Source organism: Zalophus californianus, chromosome 13 (assembly GCF_009762305.2).
Source record: "Zalophus californianus isolate mZalCal1 chromosome 13, mZalCal1.pri.v2, whole genome shotgun sequence".
Classification (NCBI taxonomy): Eukaryota; Metazoa; Chordata; class Mammalia; order Carnivora; family Otariidae; genus Zalophus; species Zalophus californianus.
In genome coordinates, this window is record NC_045607.1 from 7,771,110 (window position 1) to 7,784,552 (window position 13,443).

Consider the following 13,443-nt stretch of genomic DNA (forward strand, 5'->3'; position numbering starts at 1 on the left):
GAGGCAATAAAGCGAGATAGAAGCGGGTCCGACTCACGCTGAAGGGCTCCGGAAGGCTGTTGTGATTTTTTTTTCATTGCCACTACCGACTGCCCAGAGGAGCAAGCGACGCGCGAGTGCAGTCAGGGCTCGGGGTCGCCTGCCCCTCACCCTTCCCCGCCGGCGCCGCTCCGGGGCGGAGCCACCCGCGGCCCCTCCAGGCTCCGCCCGCCTCCCTGGCCTGGGCCCGAGCGGCGGCGGCGGCGGCGGCGACAGCGGCGCTAGGACCCGGCGGGCGGGGGCTGCGGCGGGGCCTGGGCGGCCGGAGCAGCGCGGACCCGGGCTCTCTGCTCCCGGCGCCATGTGAGGGGGCTCGGGGGCCGCGGGGGGCCGGGCGCTCCCCGGGGGAGGTGAGCGGGCGCCGCGCGGGGGCGGGCAGCGGGAGGGGGGCGCTGCCTGCACCCCCGGGCAGGGGCCGGGAGCCCCCGGTCAGGGGGAAGATGCGGGGCCCCAGGGCTCCTCTAGACCCACTCTCGGCAGCCGCGCCTGGAGACCCCGGTCCTCGCGCCCAAGGGCTGTCGCAGGGTTCGCGCGGCCCCTGCCGCTACCTACCCTATTAGAGCTCGGGGACCTGCCGCCGTCTTGCCTCCCTCCTCTTCCCAGCTGGGGCTAGGACTCTGGACCGCCCGGAGTGCGGGAATTAGGGAGGGGGTCAGCGCAAGAGGGGGCGGACAGGGTGAGTCGCCCCCCACCAGGGGACCCTCGGGCTCAGCGACCCCCATGTAGACATTAGGAGACCCCCCTTCTCCCCGGAGCCCTCCTCCCACGCGGCTCGTGGGGGCGTCTCGACCCTGCAGGAGGACTCCACCGGCTGAGGGAGGGAAAGCCCCCAAACAGAGGGCAGGGTGTGGCCCCCACCTCAGCCCCCCACGGACTGAGCCCTCCTGCACTGCCCGTGTCGGGGCTGAGGCCACGCTCCTGGCCCAGCGCTCTGGGCTGCCGCCTCCCCAGCCTGAGCAAGTCGCTCCCCAGCAGGCCTGCTCCCCAGTGGTAGGCCAGGTGCTGAGCACAAACTTGGTGGCCTCTGGCACATTCCAGCCCGGGGAGATCCTGGAGGGAGATCCTGACAGGCTCAGCCCCGGGCTGCTCCCTGCCAACAAGTCTGTAAACAAGGCTCCCCAGCACACTCTGGGCAGCTCTGCCTCTCTGAACCTCAGTCTCCTTATCTGTGAAATGGGGAATGAGAGCCCCTCCCTTGCAGCGTTGCCCGGATGCCTAGTGTGGCTTCCTGCACACCTTCTTCGATATCAGAGGGAAGTGACTAGGCTAGGTGTCGGAGAAGGGGCAGTGTTTCATTCGCAAGCTCAAGGTGAGGAAGGCTTCCAACAAATGAATAACCACAAGACTAGCAGCTACTGACAGGCACTGATCGAGCACTTTCAAGCCCCGTGCTTCCCTTGCCACATCTGCTCGAATCCTTTCAACAACCCCGTAAGTTACCTACCCTTATAATTACCATTTCAGAGATGAGGAAACTGAGGCTCAGAGAGGTCCCATAGCTTGCCCGAGGCCCCTCAGCCAGTAAGTGGTGGAACCGGGATTCACACTGGCACCTGAGATGCTGTATGACCATGGCCTTATCAGAGCAGGATTATGACAGGGCTGACCAGGGGGGTCGGTGGTACTGGCTGAGGGCACGGCTCAGGCAAAGGTGGGAAAGCAGGGGGTGAGCCTGGGAACTGGAGTGCCCTGGTGTGTCTGGAGCGGGGGGTGGGGGGTGGGGGGCCATAAGAAGGAAACGGTAGTGAGAGGAGAAGTTCCGCCTAGACAGTGAGGGCCTGGACTGCCAGAGGGTCAGTGCTGGTGGGTGCGACGCAGGGATTCTGGACTCCTGTCTTGCGCCCTAACGGGCTGTGAGTCCAAAGACAAGCTGCTTTTCTCTTCTAATGAGCCTCAGTTTCCTGATCTGTATCGCGCGGGCACTGGACCCAATGAGAGTCCCGAGAGCTCCCTGACTGGCCCTCCTGCCGGGGAGAAATCTGACACCCGGCTTGGGAGCAGGGGCGGGGGGCTCCCGCGGAGAAAGGGCGGGGTTGGGCAGCGGGCGGAGTCGGGGCCCAACCAATCAGGAGCGGCATTGGGGGGAGCCTCCTTTGGCCTGAGGTTCTGTGGCTATTCCTGGTGGCTGTGTAGGAGTAAACAGCGGCCAGGTCAGGGGGCGGGGATAGCGGCGGGAGAGCTGGGAGGCCCCTGGAGGGGAGGACGGAGCTGGGGAGCCCAGGGCACCCGTTTCTCCCTCAGCACACTCTCCCTTTGGCCTTGAATCTGGTGGAGGTGCCTGGATGCAAGTACTTACTCCCTTTTGACAGGTGGGGAAATTGAGGTCTGGAGGGAGCTAGGACCAGTGAGGATGTCCCCTCACAGCCACGGCCGCTGAGGGCAGATGGGCAGGAAGGAAGGGCTGTCCTGGGCTGCATCTTTACTGGAGACCCCCCCCACCCCCACTCTCAGGGTGGGGCTGTGATTATAGCCCATTGCTGAGTCTGCCCTTAATCGCCGAAGATCTTATTGTTAATTAACGAAGTCATTCAGCGAACCTCCTGCACCCATTTCCGTGGCTTCAGAGGCACAGCAGAGAATGTGAGTGAAGATCTGAGAGCTCTCAGCCTAGCGGGGAGGTGACACACAGGAAGTTGTTGGCCTACCCCAGGCTTGGAGGATGAGAGGGCATGAGCAGGGTGCAAGAGGGCAGGGTGTTCTAGATAGAGCGGACAGTTTGTGCAAGATCTGGAAGGGTGCCTGTGCAGAAGAGTTTGGGTACCTAGAAAGAATATTGCTTTATTCCAAGGCCACAGGGACCTAAGTCAGAGTTTGGGAGTGTGTGTGGGTGGCGGACAAGCCCCTCAGCTGGGGAGCCAGCTTTAAGGCCTGCTAGCCCTCTCGGGGAGCTAAGGTGTGGGGAGGTCCCTGCTCAGCAAGCAGAGTGGGAGAGAGCCAGGGGCAAGGAGAGAGACAGGGCTCTGCCACCACCTGGCTGTGTGACCTCAGGCAGGTTCCTGCCCTTTCTGGGCCTCAGTATCTCTCTCTGCAAAATGGATATGGCCCTGAGCCTTGAAGTCACGGGTGGCTAGGAAAGCTGGTTGGGTGGGGAGGGTGTAGCCTTTGATCAGCTGTATTAGGGGAGAGCGCCCAAGCCATAACCTTTCTGTGACTTGCAGGTGTGACCCCACATCCCTGCCCCCTGGGCCACCTGCAGGACGCCGGCCCCTGCCCCTCAGCAGACGCCGGAGAGAGATGAGTAGCAACAAAGTAAGTCCCCCTTCATTTCTTGTCCCCATCTCAGCCGTTTACTTCCTCAGCAAAATGGGCTCCTCTGGACCTGCCTCAGACCCAGGCCACCACCAGTGTCTCTTCCCTCCCAAGAAGTGCCTGATGCCTGAGAGGCCCTGGCTTGAGCTCTGCTGTGGCCACTGATCTCTGGCTTTGGGCAAGCTCCTGTCTGTCTCTGGGCTAGGTCTGCCTCTGTTCTCCTAGGTTTGACTGGTCCATCTGTGGTAAAGGATTGGCTGAGCAGGTGATTGGGAAGGGTGGGGGGGAGGGGCAGTGGTCAGAGTCAAAGACGACAGAATGTTCTGAGCATCACTCTGAGGGTGTCAGAGTGATCCATTCATTGACGTTTTCCCGAGCTGCCTCGGTCCCAGCCCACAGAGCTCATGGCCTAACGGGGGGGGGGGGGGGGGGGGGGGGGGTGGCAGTTTGAATGCAGTGTGACCGGTGCCGGGATGGGGGTGCTCAGGGGGCCAGAGGGGGTGGTGCCTGAACCCGTCTGGAATGACGAGCCGGAGTGAGCCGGGCACGGCAGGTGGCAAGGCCCTGAGGTGGGGGCCTGTGGGGTGGCTGGGCACTCACCAGCCTCTCCCCTCTCCAGGAGCAGCGCTCAGCGGTGTTCGTGGTTGTCTTCGCCCTCATTACCATCCTCATCGTCTACAGCTCCAACAGTGCCCATGATGTCTTCCGTTACGGCTCCCCGCGGGGCCGCACCCGCAGGCCGGTCGACCTCAAGAAGTGGAGCATCACTGATGCGTACGTCCCGATTCTCGGCAACAAGGTAGCGTGACCGCTTTGGGGAGATCTCCAAGACCCGGCTGATGGCTCATCGTCCCCACTGCCCACCATCTCTGTTCCCACCTCCTCCACCTCTTCTCTCTGCTACTTCCATTCTTCCTAAAGGAAAGGGGGGGGGACCCCAGGAGTCAAGGCCCCGGTTCCAGTGCCTTCAGCCCCCTCCCTGTTGGCTGTGTGACCTTGGACAGGTGCCTTGTCTGTCTCTGGGCCTCCGTTTTCTTCAAGGTCCCATTTTTAGCACTGATATCCTACTGCCTCCTGAGTCAGAATCCCTAAGGACAGGTGTCTCTGGTCTTCACTGATCTCTGTCTCTGCTGGCGAGTCCACACAGGGTTTGGGAGCTGAGCACTCGAGTACTTGACAGTACAAAAACAGTCATAATGATGGCTGTCCTTTGTCAGTTGCCTGCTGTGTGTTGGGCACTGTGACTAGCAGTAATCATCATACCGACCCTGTGAGGTCAGCATTGTTAGCCCCCTTGAAGAGATGGGGAAACCAAGACTCAGAGAGGTAAAGTCACTTATCCAAAGCCACATGGCAAGGGAGGGGAGGAGCCAGGGTATTGCCCCAACCCCCCCTCAGAGTTGCGGCTGTGCAGAGAAGCCACATGTTATTCCTGGGGCTTCTGTTTGCCTTGGGTAGCCATGAGACTCAGGTTGTGTTTTGGGGGTTCACCCTATAATCCTCTAAACCCTAAATGTTTTCCAGGATGCCAGGGAGATCCTCAGTGGCCTGGAATATGGACACCTTCCTGGCGGAGGAGGTCTCCCAATGCTGCCTGTCTCCCTCTCCTCCCTCACAAATCCTCCTAAGTCTCTCAGCATCTGAATACACCCTTACTGGGAAGGGGCCCATAGATCAGCACCTAATTGAGACCCTAAGAACTCTTAAAATAAAAATAATGGAACCTGGGAAAAAAGTGGCAGAGCTTGAGTGTGGGTGACACGGCAGGGAATGAGGCAGCGCTGGGCTTGTAGCTGCTTCCAGCCAGAGAGGGGAGGCCAGTAGGGCCCAGGAAAGCTGGAAAAGTCATCAGTTGAGGTCCATGGGACCTGTTGTTGGATTTTGGAGTAAGGCTCAGGGAAGACTGCCTGGAGGAGGTAGCACCTGAGCTTAGGCTTAAAGGGTAAACAGGATTCCATGGGCAGAAAATAGGCCCCAGAGAACATGTGGTTCCAACTCATGCACCAGTGGAGAAACAGAGGCCCAGAGGGGCTTCCACACCCTTTCCTGACTGACAAGGTGGTGTCTTGTTTGTGGGTAGTGTGGAAATGTGATGGGTGCCCTGGGGAGGATGCCTTCTTAGGGGATTTTCCAGCTCAGACGAGTTCAAGTTCTAGCAACCGCTTTCAACAAGAGTGTTGCCTGCCCTCTGTGTATAAAAAAAACTTTACCTTGTCCCTTTAAATTCTCTTACCCTAGCTAGTGAGAATAAACTTAGCTTTTGGTGTTAAGACTTGCTGCGGTGTGAACTGGACTAACGCTGGGGCTCTGTGGCCATATAGACCTGGGTTCCTACCCAAACACTGTGCTCCTCTGCTGTGTGACTTTGGGGACATCCCCGTGTGACTGTTCTGCCCTCTTCCTTTAGTCTGCCCTAGCCGAGTGGCCTTCTTTTGCTTCTCAACACACTGCGGTCATTCGCACTTCAGAACCTCTGGTCTTGCTTGTTCCTCCTGCCTTGAGTACTTTCCTATGTGGTTCCTTTTCATCCTCCAGGTCTCAGCTCCAAGAACCGCCCCCCAGTGATGTTTCTAGAGTAGCCCCCACTCCTGTCCCTCTTGATCCCTTGCCCCTATTGTATTGTCTTTGTAGCACGTTTTACTCACCACCTATCATTAGTTTGTCTTTTATCTGTTTATTGTCTGTCTCTCTGACCGTGAAACTCTTGAAGGCAGGAGTGGGGTCCCTTTTATTCATTGCTCTGTCTCTGGTATTTGGCCATTAGCCAGCTTGCCGTAATAGTTGTTGAATATCAAGTGAATGGCCTTTAGTTTCCCTGTCTTTAAAATGGGCAAAATAGGGGCGCCTGGGTGGCTCAGATGGTTAAGCATCTGCCTTTGGCTCAGGTCATGATTCCAGGGTCTTGGGATCGAGCCCCGCATTGGGCTCCCTGCTTGGCAGGGAGCCTGCTTCTCCCTCTCCTTCTACTGTTCCCCCTGCTTGTGCTCTCTTGCTCTCTGTGTCAAATAAATAAATAAAATCTTTAAAAAAAAATGGGCAAAATAGGGGCACCTGGGTGGCTCATTCAGTTGGGCAGTCAACTCTTGATTTCAGCTCAGGTCATGATCTCAAGCCCGATATTGGGCTCCGCGCTTGGCGTGGAGCCTGGTTAAGATTCTTTCTCTCCCTTTCCCTCTCCTCTGCCCTGTGCTCCCCCTCCCCCCGCCGTGCTCTCTAAATAAATAAATGAGTAAATGAATAGAAATAAAATGAGCAAAATAATTCCTGCCTCCCAGAGGCCTGGATTACAGAGCATAGGGCCTGGCACTGAATGGACGTGACAGACAGTGTTGATTTTCCTTGCCCCCTCCCAGACACTGCCCTCCCGGTGCCACCAGTGTGTGATTGTCACCAGCTCTAGCCACCTGCTGGGAACCAAGCTGGGCCCCGAGATTGAACGAGCCGAGTGCACAATCCGCATGAACGACGCGCCCACCACGGGCTACTCAGCCGACGTAGGCAACAAGACCACCTTCCGTGTGGTAGCCCATTCCAGCGTATTCCGTGTGCTGCGGAGGCCCCAGGAGTTCGTCAACCGGACCCCTGAAACCGTGTTCATCTTCTGGGGGCCGCCGAACAAGATGCAGAAGCCCCAGGGCAGCCTTGTGCGTGTCATCCAGCGGGCAGGCTTGGTGTTCCCCAACATGGAGGCCTATGCCGTCTCTCCCGGCCGCATGCGCCAGTTTGACGACCTCTTCCGGGGTGAGACGGGCAAGGACAGGTACCAGCCTCCTGCCTGCCCCCTCTGGCCAGCCCTGTGCTCTCCCGCAGGATTCTCTGCCCAGAGGGCCTGTTATTCCCAGCATGCACTGTTCTGAGGGTGTGGTCACTTCCTGCCACCCTCTGGTTAGGTTTTCCTCGGGAATTTTCTTCATGTCCAGCCCCTAGCAGGAGTCACTTCCAACATGCTCTGCATTGTGTTGTCTCCCAAGGAGGGCTTCCTCCCAGCATGCATGGCTCTGAGGGAACAGGGCTCCTAGCATGCTCTGCTCTAAGGTGGCATATGCCTAGCATCTTTCTAGGAGAGCTCCCCATAGCTCTTGACAGGTATTCACTGTACCCAGCATGTCTTGCTTTAGGCACGTAGTTGCTCCCAGCATGCTCTATCCTAAGGATACATCTTTCCCCGCATGTCCTTTTCTGGCTGATCTCCCCAAAGCAGCTAGGCCTGTGCTATCCAATAGAAATATAATACAAGCCATATATGTAATTTAAATTTTTATAGTAGCCAAACTAAAAAAGTAAAAAGAAACAGGTAAAATTAATTTTAATATATTTTATTTAACGCAATACATCCAGCATATAGATCCTATACTTTGTTTGATTTATGCCTAAATATTTAAGATTTGAGGGAGCTATTATAAATTATATTTAAAATTTTAGGGGGTTCCTAATTATTCATTGCTAGTATACAGAAATACAATTGATTTTTGTGTATTGACTTTATATCCTATAATCCTGCTAAACCTTACTTACTGGTTCTGGGAGATTTTTCTAGGTTCATCGGGATTTTCTTTACATGTAGTCATGTTGCAAGGACATGTAATTCAGAACAGTTTTATTTCTTCCTTTCCAATGGGTATACATCTTATTTCTTTTTCTTGCCTTATTACACTGGCCAGGACTTTTGATCCAAGGTCAAATTGTGTGGGGAGTGATGAGAGTAGCGTTGGTCCCAGTCTTAGTTGGAAAGCATTTGGTCTTTCATCATTGAATAAGATGTGAGCTGTAGAGTTCTTAGCTGTCCTTTGTCAGGTTGAAGAAGTTCCCTTCTCTAATTTGCTAAGAGTTTTCATCATTATTGGACATTGAATTTTATCAAGTGTTTTTTTTTTGCCTCAATTGATACGATCATGTGGTTTTCCTTAAGGCTATTACTGTGGTGGATTGTACTACCCTATGTATTTTTGAATATCGATTGATTTTTGAATATTGAATCAGACTTGCATTTCTGGAATAAACTGGTTATTATACCACCAATAATACAGCCCCTCACTTGTTTGTGGTGTATTATTTTTATATATTGCTGGATATGACGTGCTAACATTTTGTTGAGATTTTTGTGTCTGTGTTCATAAGAGATATCAATCTATAGTTTTGTTTTTGTACTGTCTTTACCTGACTTTGGTCTTATGGGTAATGCTGGCCTCAGAAAATGTGTAGAATTGTGTTATTTCTTCTTTAAATGTTTGGTAGAATTTGCCAGTGAAGCTATCTAGGCCTGGAGAGTTCTTTTTCGAAGGTTTTGAACGATGAATTCAGTTTCTTAATAGTCACACGTACTCAGGTTAATCTGTTTCATCTTGGCTGAGTTTTGGTAGTTTCTGATTTTCAAGAAATTGGCCTATTTCATCTAAGTTGGGAAATTTGTGTACGTAATTGTTTATGGTTTGCTTATTGCCCTTCCCATGTCTACGGGGTCTGTGATGATATCCTCTGTTTTATGCTTGATATTGGTAACTTGTGTCTTTTCTCTCTTTGTCAGTCTTGTGAGAGGTTTATTTTCTTTCTAAATTTCCCAAAGAACCACCTTCAATCAAATATATCCAAACTATTTTCAGTTCAACATATAGTCAAAAACTACGAGTGACATTTTCTGTGTTCTTTCTTTCATACTAAAACATCCCGTGCATATTTTATGCTGATAGCACATTTCAGCCACACGTCATGTGCCCCCATGTGCCCACATGTGGCTCCTGGCTGCTGTAGTGGGCAGCTCAATTCTAGGCCCTTGGCTCCTTTCCATGCCCTGCTCCGAACCTGTGGTCACAGCGTGACCTTCTCTGATGAGACTCCCATTAGGCGTTTGCTTCTAGTGTGGGCACAGCGGCTTCTAGCAAGCTCCGTCAAGCAAGACCATGAGTCTAGTAAGTTCATGGTCACTTGCAACCTGCCCTACTGTGACTAATCTCCCCAGGAGTTGATTCCCAGCATGCGCTGTTCTTTCAAAAGAGCTCTCCCCACACCCTGCATCTCTGCCCAGACAAGCCCTCTGCCAGCATGTACACGCTCCCACGGTGGGGCTGGACTAGGGGGTCACCGAAGAGGGGAGAGGGCCCCAATGGGAGGGGCGTGGGAGGAGTTCCGGGAAGCTCCAGGTGGGTTGACCATTCCTTCCTATCTGCATGCCCCCTCATCATGCCCCCTCTCTGCCCCCAGGGAAAAGTCCCATTCGTGGTTGAGCACCGGCTGGTTCACCATGGTGATTGCAGTAGAGCTGTGTGACCACGTGCACGTCTATGGCATGGTCCCCCCCGACTACTGCAGGTGAGCCCCCCCTCCTAACAACACCCAGTCACTGGTTGCAGGATGGAACCCCGGAAACTTTGGCTGGGGGGTGCCTTTGAGGGCCTCTATTTAATGGTCTTCAAACTGCTCTGTGGAGAGCCAGGCTTCGTGGGGCTAGCTCTCTCAGGGGCCTCCCCTCAACTCAGCCAGAGTCCAGAGTTCGTATATTAATAATCACTATCATTAATAATATTATATGACAAGCCTGCTAGGTGACAGCTGTTCTTCACCGAGTACTGACCATGTTCCAGGCCTGGCTACATTTGTTAGGTCATTTACTCCTCACAGGGACCCTAGTGGACAGTTGCCTTATTCTTTCTGTTCCGGAGATGAGAAAAACTGAGGAAGACGCTTTGTGAGTGGCCTAAGGTCCCACAAACCGTAAGCACTGGGGCTAGGCTCCAGAGCCCTTACTTCTTTCCACTACCCTACACTATCACCCTCCTAAGGAAAGGAAAAGTTTCAGTCATATTAAAAGAAAAAAAAAAAAGTTGGGTGGTCATAAATCTAGTCCACCCTACATCCATTTTACAGATGGGGAAACTGAGGCTCCAGGAGGGGCAGGGATTTCCCCCACTGAGGTCCTCTAGCAAGTCAGGAGCTGGGAAGCGCAAGGGCCCCGCTGGTGCCTCCCCCTGCCCTGACTGCTCCCATCTGCTCTGCCCCAGCCAGCGGCCCCGCCGCCAGCGCATGCCCTACCACTACTATGAGCCCAAGGGGCCAGACGAGTGCGTCACCTACATCCAGAATGAGCACAGCCGCAAGGGCAACCACCACCGCTTCATCACCGAGAAGAGGGTCTTCTCCTCCTGGGCCCAGCTGTATGGAATCACCTTCTCCCACCCCTCCTGGACCTAGGCCACCCTGCCCGTGGACCTCTCACGGGGGCACGCCAGAGGCCACTGTCCTCCCAGCCATTCAACCAAGGGCCATCTCCTGGCCAATCAAGGCTGGCCGGAGTGTCTTTGGGCCAATCTGGGCCTTGTATCCTCCAGCCAGTGAGGGCCTGGGGTGTCTCTTGACCAATCAGGGATTTGAGCTATGTGGTTAATCAGGGGTATTGGAGGTATTTCTTGTCCAGTCAGGGTCTGAGCATAGTCAATCAGGGTATTTCTGAAGTTATCTGACGTGTGCTAAGGACGTGTGCTTTCCCACAAGGCCTTGGTTCAGAGCCCCAGGATGGACCCCCCCATCACTCCCTGTTGGCTGGGACAAGGGGGTCCTGTCCTGCGGAGCTGGGGGCTCTGTGCTGCTCCCTCACTTCCCAGAGCCAGAAAGAGAGGTTGCATGGGAGTGGGAGCTGTGTCTGGAGGCCAGGCCAGGGCATTTGTGGGGTGTTTGGGGTGGGGTGGCTCCTAGAGGTGGGAGCCAGCATCCGGGTCTTGGCTCTGCCCTGAGTGGCTTTGGACAAAACCCTTGCCCCCTCTCTGGTCGCCCTCCTGCCTGTGTCAGGTTCTCACGTGGAGTCTGAGGCCCCCACCTACTTTCCCCACTGACCTCCTTGGGTCTGTCTTCCCTAAGACTGGACCCCTCCAGCCACCACCCCTTGCTGGGGGGCTCAACTCCCTGGGAGTCTAGAGTCCCTTTCCTCACCTCCTCCTGGAAACTTAGGGTATTTTTGCGTAAACTCCCACTGGGTTTGCGGTGGGGGGGTGGTGGTATCTAATAGGAAAGGGACAAACCTTCAGCTGTTTTCTTAGTCCCTCCACTCAGCTGCCATTAGTTTGGCTCTTAAAGAGCCAGGCTGCCTTTTCTGCCATCCAGCAGTGAGGCTTTCCACCTGTTGGAGTAGCCTTTGGGGCTGAGAAAGGTGAATCCCAGCCAAACTGGGGTTTCACGCAGTCCTTTTGTCTGCAGCTGCTGGAGTCGTCCAAGGGTCTCCCCTCAGCTGGGCCTGGGAAGGCTCTCAGGGGACTAGGAGCCACGTCGCCTGGGTTCTGCCCCCTCACTCTACATCAGGCACTTTTTTGCTGGACCTCAGTGAGGTGGGCTTGCCCCTGTTCTTCCAGAGCCTGGAAGGGAAGACTGGAGGGCTTCCTGGAGGAGGCTGTGGAGCTGGAGGGGTCAGGTGGAGGAGGAAGAGGCCAGCAGCAAGCCTTTGCACATTGGGGTGGGGGCTGGGAGCCGGCGACTACCCCACACTTGGTTTTGTAATGATTTGTACAGGAATAAATGCACCTAAACTCTGGTTCTGTTTCCTGTGTCTCTTGGATCCAGCTTGGCTCTCTCTGGTCCTGCTGTGGGCTTCCTCAGGACAGTGCCCGCACCCTCCAGGCTGGGAGCTCACACACAGGATGGCCAGCTTTTGCAGCTGGCCAGTGAGTCATGTATTTTGCAGCTTGGGTGGAGGCCTTGCAGCTCCAGAGGTGTGTGGGGTTCCTGGCACCAAGCCCACCTGGCTTTTCCAGTCCCTCCTCCCTCGTTCCTGTGTCTCAGGCAAGTCACTTCACCTCTCAGAGCCCTGGTTCCCTCATGGGTGAGACAGGTCCAGGCACTGTTCTCCAGGTTCTAGGGAGTTCTAGGAAGGAGAGGGGCCCTGTGGCAGTTCTGTCCCAGACAGGCCCTGGAGGGTGCTAAGGACTGCGGGGCAGTGACACAGGGCACTTTGTAGAGATGACATTCTTCTGAGGCCTGAAGGAGGAGGAGGAGGCCTGCAGAAGTTTGGGGGCGGTGCTTCTGGCAGGGAGAAGGGGGAGGGGGGGCATGATAGCGCTGTCACGAAAGCAGCTTCAGGGGACTGGAGGGAGGAAGCCAGAGCAGCACAATGAAGGGGAGACTGCTGGGGGCGGGGGCTCAGAGTTTGGTTCTAGGGCCTGGGGGCACTGAGGGCAGGGAGTGGAAATTTCCTGCAGGGCCCAGGGGGAAGGAGGCCGCAGGGTTGCAGCCCTGGGAGGAGCTTGGTGAGTCCTGGACTCCACAGGGCTGCCGCCACCCTCTAGGCAAAAGGGTTTGTTTACTCCCAGTTGGCAGGAGTAAGGGGGTCCGTGACCCCGGCAGATTACAACCTGTTTAGGCAGATAAGATGCCCTTGGGAGCGGAGGCCTGACAAAAGGTGCTGTGTGAGACCAGGGTGGGCTGTGGGGACTCGGGGGAAGAGCTCTCCCCCGGGCACAGGGCCAGCTGCGAGGGTGGGCCACAGAGCTGGGAGGCAAAAGGGGCACCCTGCGTTTGTCTCTTGCCCAAGTGTAGGTTCATGCAATATGTCGCCACGTGTCATGCGCTGCGTTAGGTGCAATTGGTGAGGGAGGGAGAATGGCCTGAACAAAACCTGGTGGGGGATAAATAAAATCTTTAAAAAAAAGGGGGGGGCGCCTGGGTGGCTCAGTCATTAAGCATCTGCCTTCGGCTCAGGTCATGATCCCAGAGACCTGGGATCGAGTCCCGCATCGGGCTCCCTGCTCCGCGGGAAGCCTGCTTCTCCCTCTCCCAATCCCCCTGCTTGTGTTCCCTCTCTTGCTGTGTCTCTCTCTGTCAAATAAATAAATAAAATCTTAAAAAAAAAAAAACCTGGGGGGGGGGGTCCCACAGCCTTGCTCAAGTCAGCAGCGAGACCACAGGAGAGAGCAGTGGGAAATGACGCTGCTTGGGGCCAGATGGGAAAAGGCCCTGAGTATCAGCACGAGATGGGCAAAGTCACAGCCCTTGGACGGCAGCAGGATGGACAGGAGGCTGGGACGTTGCAGGGCCCAGACCTGGGGCTCACCAGGTACAGTGATGGTGGTGGTGGTTGGCCTGTCGGAGGGACAGGAACTCCCTGCAAAGTCCTTACATGGGGGTCCTAAGGCCCTGCATGGGAATGGCGAGATGGCAATATGGCACACTTCCAGT

The 13,443-nt window shown here is 55.4% G+C and overlaps 1 protein-coding gene across 9 annotated transcripts; it reads left to right on the forward strand.

The window, feature by feature from the left end:
* Nucleotides 1-234: 234 nt before the first annotated feature.
* On the forward strand, nucleotides 235-11,803 carry ST6GALNAC6 (ST6 N-acetylgalactosaminide alpha-2,6-sialyltransferase 6). Of its 9 annotated transcripts, XM_027616097.2 has the most exons (8): nucleotides 245-389; nucleotides 1,241-1,470; nucleotides 2,491-2,619; nucleotides 3,198-3,288; nucleotides 3,908-4,087; nucleotides 6,642-7,048; nucleotides 9,487-9,594; nucleotides 10,288-11,803. In XM_027616097.2, coding segments are annotated over exons 3-8 (1,167 nt in total). In that variant the 5' UTR covers nucleotides 245-389; nucleotides 1,241-1,470; nucleotides 2,491-2,617; the 3' UTR covers nucleotides 10,667-11,803. The 9 variants fall into 9 exon arrangements, with proteins under 9 accessions (XP_027471902.1, XP_027471898.1, XP_027471899.1 ...); XM_027616098.2 differs by lacking the exon at nucleotides 1,241-1,470; XM_027616099.2 differs by lacking the exon at nucleotides 245-389 and having other exon boundaries at nucleotides 436-1,470; nucleotides 2,510-2,619.
* The last annotated feature ends 1,640 nt before the right edge of the window (nucleotides 11,804-13,443 follow it).

What these genes read in the sequence shown, in the direction of transcription:
- ST6GALNAC6 (XM_027616097.2), top strand. An exon ending in GAGAGATGAGTAGCAACAAA is followed by an intron (nt 3,289 to 3,907) that starts GTAAGTCCCCCT and finishes TCCCCTCTCCAG; the next exon opens with GAGCAGCGCTCAGCGGTGTT. An exon ending in TCCCGATTCTCGGCAACAAG is followed by an intron (nt 4,088 to 6,641) that starts GTAGCGTGACCG and finishes GCCCCCTCCCAG; the next exon opens with ACACTGCCCTCCCGGTGCCA.